At 40.5% G+C, this 20,201-nt stretch overlaps 1 protein-coding gene across 2 annotated transcripts in view; it reads right to left on the reverse strand.

Annotated features, from left to right (window-relative positions):
- The window catches only part of NKD2 (NKD inhibitor of WNT signaling pathway 2), a 101,572-nt gene extending 86,029 nt beyond the window's left edge, over positions 1-15,543 (reverse strand). Inside the window, exons 1-3 of one of the 2 annotated variants that reach the window (XM_007486790.3) lie at positions 14,753-15,543; positions 14,475-14,501; positions 13,638-13,735 (exon numbers count right to left, since the gene is read on the reverse strand). In XM_007486790.3, the coding sequence (XP_007486852.1) occupies positions 13,638-13,735; positions 14,475-14,501; positions 14,753-14,777 (150 nt within the window). In that variant the 5' untranslated portion in view covers positions 14,778-15,543. Of the gene's footprint in view, positions 1-13,637; positions 13,736-14,474; positions 14,505-14,752 lie in introns of both variants that reach the window. The other variant, XM_007486789.3, reaches the window with a different exon arrangement.
- Between the last annotated feature and the right edge of the window lie 4,658 nt (positions 15,544-20,201).

Here is a 20,201-nt window from a genome sequence, read left to right on the forward strand (position 1 = left end):
ATAATAGCTGCTGACCAGTCCTCCAGAAGTAATAAAAACAGGGAGCTGATGTTCTTTTTCCTTCTCACCCATCAGTGGACAAAAGAATACCCGACTGCCTGGGAGAAAAGTAAAAATTGAAAGGGACCTGTGGGAAACTAAACAAGAATAAAGAGGGCAGAACTGCTCTGTGGGAGGCTATCAGAAATCATCTGTGGAAGTATGAATTGGGGGAAAGCAGTGAAAAGAGTACAACCAGAGGACCTGGGTCCAAATCCCACCTCTATTGCTTATTCCATGGCTAACTCTTAGCAGGTCACTTCATCTGTGTGTGCTTCCATTTCTTCATCTCTAAAATAAGGAGGTTGGAGGAGATGGTCTCTGAGATGGCAATATTTGGGACTCATGAGATCCAGTTTTGAATTTGAAGTCACTCCTAAATTTGGAGCTTGTACCTCTTACCGAGCACATTTTTCACTTACTTCCCCTTGGAAGACAGGGGTTCTTAGATTACTAGTCCTCATGTCTGATCTAAAATTAACATGTGAGGCGAAGGGCATGACGTCTTCCAGCCATCAACGATGTTTTCTAAAAAGTTCCTCAGAAGTCAGAAAGAGATTCAAGTTCGGGCAGCTCTATGAATAAATCCTTTGAGTTGCCTGCCTTACCACAATGCCCATAGGATCTCCAGCAAGGAGAGTGCTCAGCAATACCTTTCCTCTATTAGAAACAACTGTCAGGTCTCGTTCAACTTGGTAACAAACCACACACTAACACTGGCAGGGTGCCCTGACCGCATTTCATTCTGGACTTCCATAGAGTTCTGGATAATATTTCTCTAATAACTTCATAAGATTATATAAGGCTTTTCCTTCTAAACCTAGTTATTTTTCTGAAGTCAGCTTATGGTTTCCTCACAAGCCCTAGTCAAACCTAACTGGGGAGAGGTTTTTGCAAGACACCTGCAAGATGTAACTCAGCTCTGTCCAGTTTGGGTCATTTTCCTTTGAAACGTAAGCACTGACTCAAACTGGTTCGCTTTCATCGACTCCTGGTTCCTGTTGGAATGACTCACTGTACACTTCCAGGTTATTTCAGAAAGCTCCAAATGTCAAGAGATAAACTGTGCCTGACTCTGATTCAAAAACTTTCTTCCATTTAAAAAGGCAACAACAAAAAGTCACTAACTCGTTGAAGCTAGCCAAAAAGGCAGAGATGGCTTTCTTTCATCAATGGAGAAACAGCATTACAGCATGTCTAGCAAGAACAAATATGGTTAAGTGAGGGGCATGAAACGAAGTCAAATGTGCAAGGAAGGGATACAGAGAATCTAGCCAAAAGGGGGGCTTTCCTTTCCAAGGAGTCTCTGGGAATCTTTACACCACTGTCTCTTTCCCTCCTCCCCACCCCTACCCCCTACAGAAAAAGGAAGGCTGTTAAATTCTTTAAATCAGTTCAGTTAAATTGAATTAAATTTAATTTGGAACTGTGAACTAAAAAAAAGGATAATTGTGTTTTGATGACATTGTTTATATATGTAATCCTATGTAGTTTATGCATTTCAAAACATTTTGAGAATGTAGAACATTGTAGAATTTATGAATTAGCAGATATTGATTAAGGGGTTCTATATGCAAGGCACTGTATTAAATGCTCATTAATGATCCTGATCCTAAAATCCACCAATAAAAATCACAGTTACTCTGACTTAGTAAATAGGACCCAGGGAGCTGATCTAGGCATAAAAAAGTAAAGTGAATTGCCCAGAGTCACAAAGCTGCCAGAGGCAGGATTCAAACCCAGATCATCTAAATTCTAAGCCCCACATTACATCTGTATACCAGGCTACCTTTTCTCTGGGAAAACAAAGTTTTAAAAAATGGTATAGTCCCTGCCTTCAAGAAACTTTTACAATCTAAGAAAGATTCTTATTTTCAGAGGGGATCTTTGGCTCATTTGTTGATTGGTCCTCTCCAGAGACACAGGCAACAGACCTTACTGCTCTCTTTGGGAAAGTTCTGTGTTGTGCGCAATAAGCCAAGTACAAAAGTAGAAAAAATTTCAGCTCTTATCTTGAGGTTCCCATCACAGAGCAGAGCTATCTCCTTTGAAGGAGCAGAAACAAATTGAGACAAAGATTTTCCCAGACTCTAGAGACATAAACATCCAAAGTCCCTCCAAAGCACTTATCAACTGAGTGCCCTTATCAGCTAAGGAGACTAGGAGAGATGGGTTGAGAGATGTAGAAATCACTGGATCAAGTAATGTTTTCTTTTTTCCTTAACTGCCTATAAATTCCACTGTGTTTCATCTCTACTAGGTCTCATTACATTATTGCTGAATCCAATACATAGGTAATGAAGGGATGACAATAGCAGTTGTAGGTGGATAAATGTGAATGATTGAGATATATCTACTCAAATTCTGTCATTAGGTGGGTCCCCAGGACCACATTTTCCTACTTTCCTGAATGTATGAGGATTGAAGTAATGGTTGGCTTGCAGGAATTCTTTCAGACTTTAATATTGTACCAAGTTGAGATGAGAACCCACATGTTTTCAGCCATCAGGAATAACCTTAAAGAGGTGGTAGTCAAGACTTCCATAATGGTATTTTCCTTAATATCTAGCAGTGTAGTTTATACATAATAGGCATTTATGAATTAAAACGAAAACTAAATCTTATTAACACTATCAAATCAAACAGATACCAAATAGATCTTGACTGTTAATAAAGTTATCTGACTGATAGCAATTAGAACCTGAGACCAAATTTGAACTCATGCTTTCTTGACTCTCTTTTAGACCTGGACACTTTAGCTACCTTTGTGATCAGCCCACAAAACCATGGTGTTAAAGAATTGCAGGTTATGATATAGACCATAATCACTATTTCCATTGCTAGAGAATAAATCACTAAAAGTATAGGGGGATATCCTAATAGCTGATATTCACCATAGCTCTAAGTTTTATGGCCTTTTAAAAGAGCTTTACCTAACTTCTCAAAAAAAGCTTTGTGAGATAGGAACTATAAGTATCTCATAGTTGAGGAAATCGAGGCTCAAAGTTAGTTGACATGGCCACACATTCATTAAGGGTCGGGGTTGGGATTTGGACAGATTTCCCCTGACACTTCTTCCCAGTATCCTATACTATCTTCTCATGTGAACTATAAAATACCGAAGGTTGCTAGAATTCTATTTCTTGTAGTCTATATTTAACACTTTTCATGAGATGTTCATTTGCTGGGTTTGATGACTTTTTTCTGAAAAGAGCACAGTAAAATGGAAAATCTATGAAGTTGCCTGAAAGGGGCTATGTATTAAAGTTTACCACCATGTAGTTAAACAAAAATCCCAAATTTGACTATGATACTCTGTTGCAGATTGTAATGATCCATCATGGTTTTAGAGTCATTTTTCCAGCAGCAGCAGCAGCAGAGATGGATTTATGCCAATCCATCCACACTCTCACCCAGTTGTTCTTCCTAGTACCCAAGGGAAACATTATAAAGAATGTTATTCAGAACAGAATGGGGAGTCTGTGGTCTGAGAATACAGGGAATGTTGAACCTTGGATCATAGTTTCCTTAGCACCATATACTAGCTTCCTTAAGTGGACCCAAATCTTTTAAGTGTAATAATTTGCTATTTGCATTTGTAATATTTCCTTTAAAATTAGGTCTCTTTTTAGATAGATGGCAACTTATAGGCCATCTATTCATATGAATGTAGGAAGGGGATGACGGCTCTCTTTGAAAATCTGAATTTCTGATAGTTATAATAGATCCTATGTTCTTTTAAGGAAAAGCAATATGTAAGTTCTTAACTTATAAAACTAAAATTCTGTAGGTAAATAAGCCACAAATATAAAAGTGACGGAGAAAGAAAATAAACTGTTACTCAGTTGGCACAAAATTTTTGTATATATTGGCATTTGTTTCCTGCCTGTGAGTTTTTTTTTCTTACAAACTTCCAAAAATCAGCTAATAAAACCATGGCAAATCATGCAGACTAGCTGGAGGGGAGCTGATATTAAAGCTCAAGAGCTCTCTGCTTTTAGAACTTAGAATTTTTAGCTCATTGACTCATATACATAACATAGAATGCTTTCTCATATTACCTCTCTTTTCTGGACACCAGAATTTGTGTTTGTAAAATAGCCAATCTCATAGACACAGCCCACCTCCAAAAGCAGAAAATAGTTTATAGCATTCTTTAAAAAAACAAACAAACCAACAACAGAAAACTTACCTTCCATCTTAGAATCAATACCATGTACTGATTCCAAGGCAGAAGAGTTGTAAGGATAAGGCAATGGGGATTAAGTGGCTTGCGCAGGGTCAAACAGCTAGAAGTATCTGAGGTCAAATTTGAACCCAGGACCCCCCCCCCCCCATCCCAATCTCTAGGCCTGATTCTCACTCCACTGAGACACCTAGTTGCCTTCCAGTTTGTAGCATTTATATCTGGACAAAACTTTTGCGGTCCAACCTTATAATTTTACAGATGAGAGAGTTAAGATGACTGAAGAGTCTAACTTTGAGCCCAAGTTTTCTGAATCCAAATTCTGTTCTCTTGCAACTCACTGCACCATAGCTTTCTTGCACAATCTGCTTGGAAGTGACTCTTCATTTTGCTTTGTTTTATTTTCATATATGACCTCCATGGGAAATTACTTTTGAGTTATTCCTTTGTGTCAGCAATGATGCTATGGTGAAACATGACACCATGTTTAAATTGCTTCTTATTTAAAAAAACTTCTTTAAAGACCGAAACTAAAACTATAAACTTTTCCAACCAGGAGTGAGTTAAATTCACTCTGAATATACATACATACATATATATATACATATTATATATATACATATAGCCTTTTCACTGCCTAAAACCTCCATAACTTTCAATGGGCGGATCACGTCCTACTTGTTTTTGAGGCCCATGTGCAAAACATAAGTGTAACTACATTGGAATGACAGTGATGAATATACATGACTTCTCTTCATAGGCCACCTGCTATAACATAACAATTTCAGTCCACAATTTCTTAGTGTTCAAAGCATCTGAATCTTTTAAAATGGAAATCACTCAGGAGGAGTTGTCACCAGGTTAGCAGGAGGTGTCTTTGGGTCTTGCTGAGCCAGATCGCTAAGAGGGGCTTCTTCCTCTTTCAGAATGGCATGTAGCAAAAACTGGACTAGATGGTGTATTAACAACATCCTCCTTTGCAGATGCACCATTTTATGGCCTTATGGAATTAATTTAAATGAGATGAATTGCAAATGAAATCTCAGTTCTTCAGAGAACACTTAAGATGCCAGGATGCCATTAAAAAAAAATCCTACCTTCTGTCTTGGAATCAATACTATGTATTGGTCCCAAGGCAGAAGAGTAGTAAGGACTGGGCAATGGGAGTTAAGTGACTTGCCCAGGGTCACACAGCAAGGAAGTGTCTGAGGCCATATTTGAAACCAGACCCTCCCATCTCTAGGACTGGCTCTCAATCCACTGAGCCACCTAATTGCCCCCTGCCCCCCCCAGGATGCCATTAAGAAAATGTTAAGGATGTCATTCTTAGCCACTTTAAGAAAAATAGCCAATATTTTTATCTAACCTTAAAATAGTTTACTTATGCCTTGTAACCTTCGATTATCACAGGTACCTCATCTATGCAATGAACAGATTGGGATAAATGATCACCATTGCCCCTTCTGCTTCCAACCTTTGGTGATTCTTTGCCTCTATTAAATGATTCTTCCAGGATTTTTACCTTACACCTATTATATCCAATAGAAGTGACTAAAGATGGTTGGTTCCATAGCTGCTCATCTTAATAGCCAAATAATTATCAATGGAATCATTTCCTGGAAGGGCTATTGTATCATGCCATCTCCCTCTGCTTTTATCAAGCAGTCTTTACTATAATGCTTACGATCAGTCAGTCTGATAAGTCAACACTTATTAAGTACCTACTATGTGGCAGACATTGTACTAAGCAGTGAGAATACAAAAAGAGGCAAAAGACTGTCCCTGCCTTCAAGGAGATCCCAGCAGAATAGGAGAGAAAACAAGCAAAGAAAGAGGATTAATTAAAAGAAGGAAGACACTAGAATTAAGAGGTTTGGGGAAGACTTTATATAGAAGATAGAGTTTTTGTTGGGATTTAAAGAAAGCCAAAGACACTAGGAGATGGAGAAGAGGGAGAGCATTCCAGATATGGAGGACTACCAAAGAAGATTCCCAGAGACAAAAGATGGACCAGACAGGAGGGCAGGATTATTGGATGGTAGAGTATGTGGCAGAAGTGGTAGAGTGGCAGAAAGTCAGGGATAAGAAGATTGGAAAGGTTAGAGGGATGGGGTAGGCTAGGTTAGGAAGTGCTTTGAACACTAAACAGAGGATTTTGTACTTGATTCAACAGAAGACCACTGCAGCTTAACAAGCATGGGGGTGGGAGGTAGTATGGACCTGCACTTTAAGAAAATCATTTTGAAGGAGGCAGCTAGGTGGCTCAGTAGATCAGGAGTCAGGTCTAGAGACAGGAGGTTCTGGGTTAAAATCTGGCTTCACATACTTACCCACCTGTGTGACCCTGAACAAGTCACTTAACTCCCATTTCCTATCTCTTACTGGTCTTCTGCCTTGGAACCAATACACAGTATTGATTCTAAGATGGAAAGTAAGGGTTTAAAAAAAGTAAAACCACTTTGGCAGCTTCTGTATAGGAGGATTATATTGGAGTGGGGAGAGACTTGAGGTAGGCAAACCCATAAACAGGCTATTTCAATACTTTAGGATTGAGATGATGAATTCTCATACCAAGGTGGTTGCAGGAGCAGAGGAGAGAAAGGGGCATATTAAAGAAATGCAAACATGAAACTGGAGGTAGCTGGGTACATCAGCAGATTAAGAGCCAGGCCTGGGGATGGAAGGTCCTGGATTCAAATCTAGCCTCAGATACTTCCTTGGCTATGTGACCCTGGGCAAGTCACTTAACCCCCATTGCCTAGCTCTTACATTCCTTCAGATTCCTTTGTTGGATCCTTTTTCAGAGCATGCCCTCTAACGGGAGGTGTACCATAAAATTCTATACTAGACCCTCTCCTCTTCTGTCTCTATACTGCTACACTTGGTGACCCCATTGGCTCCCTTGGATTGAACCACCATCTCTATGTTGATTTTGAATTAGATGTCTAATAGACATTTTAAACTCCACATGTCCAAAACAAAACTCATTATCTTTCTCTCTAAACACTCCTCTCCTAACTTCACCAATATAGATGATAATGCCAACCTTATCAGACTTGCAACCCAAGTATTATCCTCCATTTTTTACTTTCTCTCACTTCCCATATCCAGTCTATAGCCTGATGATTTCACTTTTTTAAAAACCCTTACCTTTCATCTTAGAATTAATGCTATGTATTGGTTCCAAGGCAGAAGAATGTAAGAGCTAGGCAATGGGGGTTAAGTGACTTGCCCAGGGCCACAGTAGGATGGATAGTATGAGATCCAGGACAATACCTGGAGAGAAGAGAGTATCAAGGAGAGAATGGCCAACAGTGTCAAAGAATGATGTTTGAGAAAAGCCCATTGGATTCAGCAATGAAATGAACATTGGTAACTTTGGAGAGAGCAATTTTGGTGGAATGACAATTTCAGAAGCCAGACTGTAAGAGCTTAAGAAGTGAATAAGAGGAAAGTGAGGGCAACTGTTATAAATGAATTTTTTAAGTTTTGCTCCAAAAGGTAGCTAGGTGGGACAGTGGATAGAGTGCCAGGCTTTGGGTCAGAAAGACTTCTTTCTGAGTTCAAATTTGGCCTCAGACACTAGCTAGACAAATCACTTAACTCTGTTTTCCTCAGTTTCTTCATTTGTAAAATCAGCTGGAGAAGGAGATGATAAGCCACTCCAGGATCTTTGCCAACAAAACCAAACCAAAACAAACCCAAACCCAAATTAAGTCATGAGGAGTCAGATATGACTAAAAATGACCAAAAGCTCCAAAAGACAGAAGAGATAAAATATAGGATGATAGAGGGGATGGGAGGGTTTTTTGAGGCTCATAGAAAAGGGCAATCACCTTATTGATCTCACTGTTTAGTATGCTTCCCTAAATGATGAAGATGCCATCTATAACTTCCCATAATATATTTTTATCATTCTCAGAACCTGCCTATAATACTCGCCCCCTCACCCTCCAACCAGTCACTAATCTCTTTTGGGAGAAAGGAAAGGGCTCTGATCAAAAGTGTCATTAGATCAGTCCAAGGAACTAAAGTCATTCTTAAAGTTTTGAAGCAAACAAAAAATATCCATGGATAAAAGCTACCCAGATAATAGAGAGAGCTTTCTGGTAGCCAGTGATCAGAATGTTGACAGTCAGGTGCTTCCTTCATAGGTTTCCTACTTTAAGAATACACTAACAGATATTTAGTTACCATAGATATAGGATATGAATTCATGAAATAAAGAAATTAATCTTAAAATGGAGATAATAAGTAAAAACAATTGTAAGAGGGAGGGAGCACAGTGAGTAGAAACAGCTGGATTTGAGTCAAAAGACCTCAGTTCAAATCCTGACTCCGCCAACTTGTATGACCTTAGACAATTCTTTTAATTTCTTTAAGTTTTAGTTTCATCACCTGTTGAATGAAATGGTTGGACTAGAAGACTTCTAATGGCCCTTCCCTCTCTTAAAATATGGTGCTATGACAGATCTAAAAGCCTATTGCAAAGCCATCATTGGGCACCTTATTTCCCTTCATTGAAAAATAGACTAACACTATTATTTCCATTTTCTTCCAAACTTCCCATATAAGTTACAGTGCTACCTGGGAAGGAGATACATACTCTGAGTTGCATTTTGAGAGTTTTTCTTACAGTGCCTTGCATTATATAAGTACCTAATGAATACTTGTTGAATTGAGCCACAAATCAAGAATGACTATATTGAAATATTGTTTTAGAAGTTATGGGGGAAGCTAAATGGCTCAGTGGATAGAGAGCCAGACCTGTAGACAGGAGCTCCTGAGTTCAAATCTTGCCTCCAACACTTCCTAGCTGTGTGACTCTGAACAAGTCACTCAACCCTCATTGCCTTGCCCTTACTGCCCTTCTGTTTTGGAATCAAAACTTAGTATTGATTATAAGATGGAAGACAAGAATTAAAAAATAAAAGTTATAGAGCACCAGGATTTGGAGTAGAGTGCATCTGAATTCAAAGAATATAAGTTTAAGTCATGATTCTACCTGTAGAACCCTGGACAAGTCACTTAACCTCCATGCATATCAATTCCCTCATCAGTAAAATGTGGGGAGAAGGAGAAGGTGGTTAGACTGGATAGTCTCAAAAGTCCCTTCCAGGTAAGATTCCAGAATGCCAGATGCTTGATCCTGGAATCACAGGTTTAATTAAAAATAAGTTTGAAAAATTGAAAGCCGTGATCCATTTCTCAGTTCAGATATTTCTGGATATAAGTCACATACATTTCCACAAATATCAACAGGGAAAAAAGCAATCTAACAATTTTCTTACTGATCTCCTTACCCTCCCCTCCTTAAAAACAAAAGAAAATAAAAACACCCTGGAAAATATCCCTGGGTACAATTGAAGGCAATGAATCCTGGTTTAAAAAAAAATCAGTGAAGAAGATAAGACAAACAACACGCTGTACATGAACAACCTGAAAGTGATATACCAAGAAGAGAAGAATAAAAATGCTACTGTTTTCAGTAACTAATCATTCATGATAAACATGGAAAAATTCTCAAGATCAGTGGAAGAAAATGCTTTAAAGACAATCACCAGTACTCAGTTTGAAGTAACAGTGCCAACTACTTTCATTTTTATCAAATGTACACGTGACACAAAACCGGGAGGGACAGCTACCATATTGAAGGGAAAATTTTGAATTAATAAAGGATATTAGCAAGTTGGAACTATGAATTGAAAATAATAAGATAAAACTTAACAAGGATATATGTAAAGTCCCAAACACAGGCTTAACGAATCAAGTGCAAAAGTACAGAGTGAAGAAGATACTTCCTAATAATCTGTCCCAAGTCACATGAAAAAGGGCAAAGGGTTTTAACTGAGGGAAAGCAAGCTCACTGTCATTCACTGGGAACATACTGCCAAAGGATAGGCTTTACTAATAGAAAAATAATGCTCACATCTTCAAGGGTGACAGTTTCTCTGTTCTCTGAACTAGTTAGCACATCTTAGAGTATTTTGTGCAGTTTTGAGTGCTAGCATTTTAAGACAGACATTGATAAACTGGAGTATGTTAACAGGATAGAGGGTCACAGGGAGGTCAAAAGTCCTGGAAACCATGGTGTAAGAGGAACAACGAAAGCAATCAAAGAAGTTATTTTAGTGTGGAAAAGAGAAGCAGAGCATGATATGTGTCTCTATGTATGTGAAGGGCAGTGATACGGAAAAGGGATCTGATGTGGCTCAGGAAGGAAGAACCAAGATGAAGCAGGAAGTTACTAGACTAGAAGCTCAGGAGAGATTGAACTATCTCCATGTTTGTCTTTGTATCCACTGGGTCTGACTGATAGAAGTTAGAGGAAGCAGATTTTAGCTGAATGAAAGAAAGAACTTTGTAACAATTAAAACTATTCATAAATGTCATGAGTTGCTTTTGGAGATGACAATTCCCTATAACTGCAGGAGTACAAGCAGCGGTTATCAAGGATGTTGGAGGGGGATTCTTGTATCAGCTAAAAGGTCAGAATCTAAGGTCTTTTTTAACTCCAAGATTCTATGGATCCAAGAAGAATATGAGCAGAAGCTTTTCATATCTGCCATAGTGGAGACATTTTTTCTTCTTCAAGAAACATTCTTCCTTTTCAAAATAAGTTAGTGAGATACAGAATAATCATGACATCAGTCAAGACAATCAGTTTAGATTTTCAGGGGACTACAATATCAGATACACTTGGGGGGAAAATACTTGTTTGAACTTGCTTCTCCTCTTATTTTCCCTCCACACCCCATTCAGAACAAGTAGGTGAGCTTAACTTTATCTACTAGATCAGTTTCTCAAGGCATACAAACTAGGCTAATTCAAAGAGGTTTTGGAAATATGTATTATTGATTTGATCATACCCTATGGAGCAGTTAATAAGCACTTTCTTTTTTAGATAAGGAAGGAGGAGCTAGGGAAGGAGAAACTGAAAAAGACCTGATGCCATAAGGAACAAAGCTTAATAACTAGTTAGGGCATTCTTACCACAGTCCAGCAATCTCCAACTACCTCTTCTCTAATACCAAATACTATTCTTAATAGGCCATTTTGAAAAATGGTAGAGTTTTTTTGGTGAGGAAGTTAATGACACATAAATGCAAACTAGATAAGATGAGAATGCACACATAGAATAAGATCTGTGCTTAATACTTTCTACCAGTTTCAATCTGTGATGTGATCCATTAGGAGGGTGTGTATACACACAGAGGTACACATAGAGACAGATCTACTACTAGCCTAACCATCTGCACACACATGTACATGCATATACACCTACACTCCTAATGTATCACATTATAACTTCTGTTTCTGGGAATTACACTAGTGTAGTAAATGACCTAAAAGAATTGAAAATTATACAAATAAACATATACACACAGACTAGAAGGATGAAAGCAATTGGTGTCTCAGCCAATACTTGTCTTAAGTGATTTAGGTTCAGATTCATTTATGAGAAAAGGGCAGGACTAAATGCTCTGGAGATCCATTTCATCAGCACAGTCTTGCAATTCTATTGAGTAGCATGCCATAAAATCCAATGGAAAGTTTGGGGAGGTGGCAGGGTGGGGGTGGGAGGTCTGAATCACTTGGTTTGGTAGTCCACATTGATCACACTAATGGGAGGACTGCCAAATAGTCATTCACTATGGCTGGGGACAAAAATTCAGTGGGTCCTGTTTACCAGATGTTGTCTATGCAGATGAACAAATCTGCTGACTCCATGTGCTTGCCATCCACTTTGGCCATACAATCTGGGCTCCATGAATGAATCCAGGCTAACTATATTTTTTGGTTAAGCCTGACATGGCCATAATTGTATGAGCCATCCTTTATCCTGGGTGGATTCTGCCTTCAGGCTGACTCTGGGATCTGAAAATGTCATAGAATCACTTCTGCTTTCATTTTCTATACATGAATTTCCTACCTACTCCCAGTCAGTTTATGTCTGTAGGCAAATGCAGAGGTGAGGCTCTGGTACAATTTAGCTAGCATAATAATATCTGACAATAATATAGTACTTTGCAGGTATACTCTCATTTGAATTTTGCAACAAACCTGTGAGATACTGATGTTTATTATCTGTAAAGTTATAGATAAGGAAACTGAAGCTCAGAAGGCTTGAGCACCTTGTCTAAGGTCATATAGTTAGGAAGGTCAGAATTCAAACTTGGGACTTCAAGTATTCTATAGGCATCTATTAAACATGTAAAATGTTCATGTCACTGTTGAACAGAAGGGAAAGGGAGGCTGAAAAATAAAACAACCTTTGTTGTCAAGGAGCTTTTACTCTACCACAAGAACACCATGGCCCTACTAAACCAAAGATCTCACTTTCCACTTTAGAAACTGTTCTTTTATACCAAAACATCTATCATCACCTGGGGAACAATCTGTTTTTATTACATTTAAATCAGGGGTACTGAACTTTTTTTAATGCCATGGACCCCTATTTCAGTCTGGTGAAAACTATGGACTCTTTGGAACAGAGTTTTAAATGCATAAAATAAAATACAGAAGATAAAAAAAGGAAATTAAAATTATGTTGAAATAGTCATCAAATTTTTTTTTAAGCACTTTCACAGACCACAGGTTGGGAACTCTTGAAATGGTTTATTTCAAAGAAAGGGTAGAGAGGACAATTGAGAAGAGTATTTCATATAACAAGAACTTCACATAACCTCTTATAACAAGACACTATCATGACTGTGAATGCATTTCCAGTACACATTGGAGTTTAATCAAAGGTTCTGTCTAAAGTCTAGGCATACCAATCAGAGTTTAATCTTCTCTCAAAGTTTCCATTAATTAGACCCATCACTCTTCCCCTCTCTTACAAGGGACTCAAAGACCCTACTCACATGCTTCCTCTGGTCACAAAGTTAAGTAGATAACAAGTGATGGCGGTACTTGCTCTATCAAATGTCTGCAGGCTTTAGCCTAGTTGGTAAATACTAGGTACTGGCATTTCTATTGCGATTTAAATATAAAAGGGCATTTTTTGTTTCCACTCTACAGGTCAAAACCCTAAACCCAGTCTAATCCTGTGTTTGCACTTCTCTCTACTTCTACAAATGTCTTAAACATTTTTATTTTTACTCCCACAGACGAGAAGCAGCATTTTGGAGAAACTGTCACGCTGAATCACTAGATAGAGATACTTTATGCTTCTCATGCCTAATTTCCCCCTATGAACCAGCTCCCTTCCTATCATTTGTGAATATAGCTCCAAAGAACGGATGTAAGAAGAATAAACCCTTATCTCTCCCAGAAGTCAGAGCACCAGCACGAGCTTATCACTAGAAAGGAACCAAGTGGAGAGGAAGAATGCAAGGTCTTTCTCCAGCTCGGTTAAGCAGCTGCCAAAGTTAGGCAGGATGGATGGTGGGAAGTGTCTTTCACTCACCTGTTTGTCTCTCGATCTGTGCTCTCCGACTCCAAACCTGTCTCCTTCTTCCAAACCTTTACGGTTGCCCACGTAGGAGTTCACCACAAAGCTGTCCCCTGCAATAGCCGGCCAGCACCGGACACACGGGTAACAGACAACCCAAAGGAAAGGGGGAAGCAAATTATTAATGAAGGCAGATGCACAAACTTCCGAGGGCTCACTGCAGGCTCACACGGGATTGGGGGTGTGTGCGGAGGGGGGTCGTAAGGGCGGGGAAATCCTATTACTGGAGAGAGCCGGCCAGAGAGATGCTGCCAGGAGGGGCCCACCGAATCTAAAGTGAAGTCCCAAGGTAGCTAGTTGCTTATTCCTGCCACAGTCTAAGTATTTCTCAAACCGCTCTTCAATCCCAGGGGAGAGGAGGAAGATATACAGAATCCCATCTCTTCCATGAGAGGAAAATTTCTAGTCTTTCAGATTCTCATTTCAAAGGGCGATCAAAGCTAGTTCCTCCAGGACAAGGAGGAAAAGGTAAGGTTTGCTGTCAGATGAGAAGACTCACCCCGAGGGCTCAGGAGGAGACACCAGGGGCAATTTATTAATCTCCTCCTAACCTTCTCGGGTCAGTAAACCGAGCAGCCACCAACTGTATCGCTGCAGGAAGAGCAGCATCTTCTCCTCAGGACAGCAGGCAGCATCCTTCTCCCTCCTCCCGCACACCCAGATGGAAGCAAAGGAACGAAGCTCGGACCCAGTTGGCACCCAATAGCTTCGGTCCAAGCAATCCATAGCAAGCACCCCAGTTGGATCGCCGGTCCATCCACTCCCACCCCCTACTTCCCCCTTTCCTCTCACCTTCTGGATTTTCTCTTCTCTTGCATGCTGCTGTCGCCAGTTGGCAAAAGGCAGAGTAGAAGAGAGGAAGAGAGACGGGTTGTGGGGGGCCAGAGGGAGGGAGAGGAGAAAAGGGAGAAAACACAGTTGAGATGTGTATTTTTCAACCCGTAAAAGGATGCAACATCCCAATGCAAAGTGCCCACCACAACCTGCTCTGCCTCCCCCCTTAACACCTCAACTCCAACAACCCTCTCCTCCGCCCGCTGCCCAACAGCAGCAAGAACTCCATCTCTTACCGTGTTTGGACTGAAATTTCCCCATTCCGCTCTCCTCGATCACTTCTCTAGCCAATTCAGCGGGTTCAACTCGCCCTCCTCTAGCGGGGGCCTCTTCTTTCCCCAGGGTTCCCACCCTTCCCACCCCCCGCCCCCAGCTCTCCTCCTGGAGTCTGCAGTCTCTACCGCTGGCCCAGATGCAGATTCCCGGTTTGGGACAAGGCGATCATTCAGGTGCAGATTTGTAATCCAAAAACCAGAGGGGAAGCCCGAAAGATCCACATGGAATTCGCGCAAGGAAAGCGACGGTGCGCTGCAGCCTCTTCGGTGGCCAGTCTTTCTCTCGCCCGCTTGTTCCCCACGCTCAGCTCTGCCCCGGGTCCTAGGTCTTCGGGAAGGTGGGAGCGAATGGAATAGGGGAGGGGCAAAGGTCTTTCACCTTAAGGAAATACACAATTAAGGATGCCGAAAGCACCCAGGGACTGGAAGGCGGGAGCGGAAAACAGCCCGACTCCCGGCAACACGGCAGGGGCGGCGTGGATGCAGATGCGACAGCGCCAGCACCACCAACAGCAGCAGCAGCAGCAGCAGCAGCAGCAGCAGCAGCAGCAGCAGCAGCAGCAGCAGCAGCAGCAGCAACAGCAGCAGCAGCGATTGCAGAAACGTGGGAGCAGCAGAAGGAGGCAGGAGCGACCCGAGCCTCCCCAAAAGGTTAGGGGGCGGCGCAGAGAAGCACAGGAAAGAAAAAAGAGAAAAGAAAGAAGAGGTACAAGGACGGGGAGGAAGGAGGAAGAATAAGAGGAACTGGAGGAAAAAAAGGAGGAAGCTCCAGCTGCAACAGCAGCAGCGTGTGCGGGCCCCCAGCTGCACTCTGAGAGCGCGCGCCGGGAGCTTGGGGGTTTAATCGCAGCCCTGCTCAGCGCCCCTGGCGGCCTCATACAGCATTGCGTGTAGTGACAGACTAGGGTCTCTCCAGGAGTTTCAAAAGCTGCCTTCTGAACATGGTGGCTGCCCAGGAGGCAGGCTGTTCCCTCCAGGGGGTCTCAGAGGACGCTGGGAGCTAATTCTCCCTCTCTCAGCTCCAGTGGACAAGAAAAGATGCACGCTTTACAGAGAGCCAGAAAGACAACCCTGTTCTTCCAAAAAGCATTTGCATTTTTACCCCCAGATGGTATTAGAGTTCTAAGAAGGCAATAAAGCTGTGTCTGCAGACAACAGAGTACACATTTGACACGGATAGCTGAATTCATTGGTACTGATAGCCCAATTAGAATGGATGGGCATTATGACCCAAATAGCCTCATCTAGAGTTCACACAGCTCCAAAAAGCTTAATTAACAAGGTGTCCCTTTTGTACTGTCAAAATATACTTTCATAATATGTTCTTTGTCTATAGATATACATATATTTATATATATTTTATACATTCCATTGGCATAAAATGTGCAAACATGAGTATAAAAGTAATAATACTTTACTCTGATGAGCTATTATCAAGTCTTCTTATGTCTCTGGATCTCAGTTTCTTTATCTGCAAAATGGAGGGGGGAGGTGACTATCTGTCAAATAGAGGGGGAAGTAGAAATCTTTTGTCCTTTAATCTATGATCCTATGATTTGTCAAATAAGATAATGGAAGTAAAAGTGTTTGCCTATCTGTGGAGACCATATGAATATAACTTATTATTTTTGGTTGTCATATCTGACATTGTAGTTCAAACCAATTTAAGGATTCCTATACACAGAACTTTAGAGCTGGAAAGACTTTTAGAAATAATTGAGTACAATACTTTTATTCTATAGATGAAGACATTAAAATAAAGAGATCTATATCTGAAGCCCTATAATTAGCTAACAGAGCTAGTAGTGAAACCTAAAGTTTCCATACTGCCTCTGCAGGAGAAGAGGGAGAAGTAAAGATTGTTATAAATTCTTGAAGATTTTACTCTGAAAAAATAATATATAAGTAGTTTGTAGTTAAGAGATAAATTCCCTTGACAACCTAGTTAACCTAGACAACCTCCAATTCAACTCCCCTGTAACCCGATTCAAGAGATCATCACACTTTTATGGTTGTTTCTTCATCCTCTTCATGTTCCCACACAGAAGGGGGAGACTAGAGAAATTGCCTAGGATTTGGTTACAATATTATGCTTCCAAATCCTTCTTTTGCTTTCTTGGAATTAAGCCCTGTAACCTGGATCTGGCTGTCAGAAACAACCACATACTATGTATGACATTTTCTGTATGCACACACATGAACCAGTAGAGGTCATCACACACTTCATTAAGTAAACAGGCAGGCTTTGGTAGAGATTCTCAGCTTCCTTTAAGAATAGTTCCACAAAGGGATTTTCTGCTACATAGCTAAATGTGCTGTCCCTGAGAGAATATTTACATTGATGACCATTGAAGTGAAGATTAAAGACAAACTACCAACTAGAGTAAATCATTTGGAGGGCTCTGATCCTTTTCTAACTCTCCCTTCTCTACATCATCTTCATTTTCTCCCTTTGCACTGGTTCCTTCTCTACTTTCAAATATATACAGTATTCTCCTATACTGGGAAAAAAAAAAAAACCCTTTCATTGATACCTTGTCCCTTTTACTCCAAGCTGCCATCTTATCTTTTGCCCTCCTCCAACAAGTGACCTTGATTTTGTCATCCCCTCCATTTTACCTCTGAAAATCAGTCCTCAATAGCCACCACTAGTCTGAAATTATTTTCTCATTGATAAATAGGCAAATCGATCTACCTTTTCTCAGTCCTCGGGTTTTCCTTGATCTGACCTTTGGGCAGTAACTGGTCCTTACTATCACTCTCTCCTTTAAACTCCCCCTGGTTTCCCCATGTTAAATTACACTAGTTTTCCTACCTCCATGATCTTTCTACACCTGTTTGCCTTTCTGGATTCTTTTCCCGTTTCCAGATTCTGGCCCAACTTCTACCTCCTCCCAGCACTAAGCTCAGTCCTTGATCCTTTTTTTCTCTGTTCAATCCATTTCTTGGAGAAATCATCCTTGTTCCTAACTTCAATCATATCTCTGTTCCTGGCTCCTAAATCTGTACCTTCCATTATTATTCCCCAATTAAGTTCTACCTCTGTAATTCCAGCTGCCTATAGAACATTTACATTGATAGGTCACATAATCTGAAACTCATCATGTTCAAAATTGGTTATTTTTTTCTATAAATCTGCTTTTTTATTCCATGTCTAAATCTTTTATCCTCATTTTCCAAATTTTCCTCAATAGCATCTCTATTTCCTCACTCATCCAAGCTTCATTCTTTTAGCTAGCAACCCTTTAAAGTGGTGTAGGAGGGGAGCCAAAATAAAGTAATAGAAACAGTGTCTGTCCACAAAGAGCTTATAGTCTAAGCAAGAAGGAAAGATATATGTACACAGATGAAGGTAGTAAACAAGACAATACTTTATATACCTGATTATGTGCCTACTGCATTATGAGCCAGGCATGTTGAAGAAAAAAAGCTGCCCCGTAGAGGGTATTCACTTCTGCCCCGGGAAACCTTAAAGAACAGTGTTACAACTATGTCTCATACTTCAGAAACAGAACTCCAGGGGCCAAGAGAATGCAAGTTCATCTCTTTCATGAATGCAAGTTCATCTCCATGGCTAATCAGAACACAGTGCTAATGAGGCCAAGGTCACAAGTTCAATCCCTGTAAAGATCAATTAACTCTTCTATCTTCTATGGCAATAGACTGCACCCTTGCATACTAGTTATTCTTCTTGTCAATGATGGAGCCTTTGAATATAAAGTATTATCCAGGACTGGGAGAGGAGGGACTTAGCAAAAGTGGGTTGAATCTTATAAGATGAAAATAAATAGAAATGAATGGAAAAGACCAACATTTTGTTTTAGAAAATAGAATGCACAAGCACAAAATCTGATAAGTACAACTACTTTTTCACTTTATGTGAAAACAGCTGGGATTTTTGGTGGACTGCGTGCTCAGCATGGCAGCTAGGTCATGTAGTGGATAGAACACCAGGCATAGAACTGGGAAGATTCAATCTTCATAAGTTCAAATCTCTTCTCAGTCACTAGCTGTGTGATCCTTGGCAAGTCACTTAACCCCATTTGCCTCAGTTTCTCATCTAACAAAAATAAGCAAGGGTAGGAAAAGCCAAACCACAAAGATACTGGTATCTTTGTCAAGAAAACCCCAAGTGGGGCCAAAAGGATTCAGACATTAATGTAAAAAAAAAAAAGACTGAACAATGACAAAAAAAATTTGGGTTTGATGAAAGAAGACCTCATAAAATTAGCGCTGTCTAAAAGTGGAATAGATATCCAAGACAAGTAGATAAAAGATCTTCCCATTGGAGCGTGGTGGTTGGCAATGATGGATTCCACTCTTTATTGAGGAGGGCAGAGACCTCTGAAAACCATGAAGCAACTGTTGATGAAGAGGTTATGGCTCCCTCTTCCTCCTCCCCCAAGAAATTAGACAATTTGGTAAGTAGCTTCCTATTTAAACTAATTATTCTTAATAACTAGGTACTAAGGTCAATAGTTTCTTCACTTTGGGCATCAAAGAAGCTTGACTATTGGGGGTTAAGGTAGAGTTAGGCAAAATATAGATGCTTTGAGTTGCAAGGTTAAAAGAGGACTTGAAGTCAACCTCCTCCTAACCCCCAACTCTAAACCTTCAAAGTATCATATTCTGGAAAAGATCTTAGAGATCATTGAACACAATTTATTCATTTTACAGAGAAGGAAACTGAAGCCCCAGAGGAGAAGTGCCTTGCCAAGTATCACAGAGGAAGCCTCCCTCAGCTCTTCTATCCTGAGTCTATGCTGAGGTGGAGCCCAAAACTAAAAAACTCTGGGACTGTCTGAGCTGGAAGGAACCTCAGAGATCACTTCACAGACAAAAAAGAACCTCTGGTTAGTGTTAAAGTGGAGACTAGAACTCAGTTCTTTTAATTCTTTTGGGCCAGTGTCTGTTCAGCAGAGTTATGGAAATCTGGCTGGGGTTTGAGGGTGGGTAAGGGCAGCATAGCCTTTCAGTAGCAGAAGTCCCTGCTCTATTGCTTCAGAATAAGTAGTTAATTAGGTGAGGTGGGGGAGGGGTTCAATCCTTCCAGGCCTGCCCAAGCTCATCGTTCCCTCCCTGTCTCCAATCCTGGGAAAGTTTAAGAAGCTTAGAAGGTCACCCTCCTTTGTCTCCTCTCTTTCCTGTTTTGTTCCCCCAGAATAATCCCCATCCACACTCCTTTCATCCCCTTCAAAGGGCACAAGGTATAGAGAGGTAGGTGATGGTAGAGAACTCCTTGCCTAAAAGCTTTTCCACTTCCTCAGTTAGCCTTGGTAAAGGGCACTTCCACTTCCACCCCAGAGCACCCACCCCAAGCTTAATCTTGGGAAAGTTTGATGAGTCAAGGAGGGCTAAACTTCAGAGAGAGGCAAAGGTGGAGGTGACTCCAGGAAGGCTCAAGCTTCCA

This window comes from Monodelphis domestica, chromosome 3 (genome assembly GCF_027887165.1).
Source record: "Monodelphis domestica isolate mMonDom1 chromosome 3, mMonDom1.pri, whole genome shotgun sequence".
Taxonomy (NCBI): Eukaryota; Metazoa; Chordata; class Mammalia; order Didelphimorphia; family Didelphidae; genus Monodelphis; species Monodelphis domestica.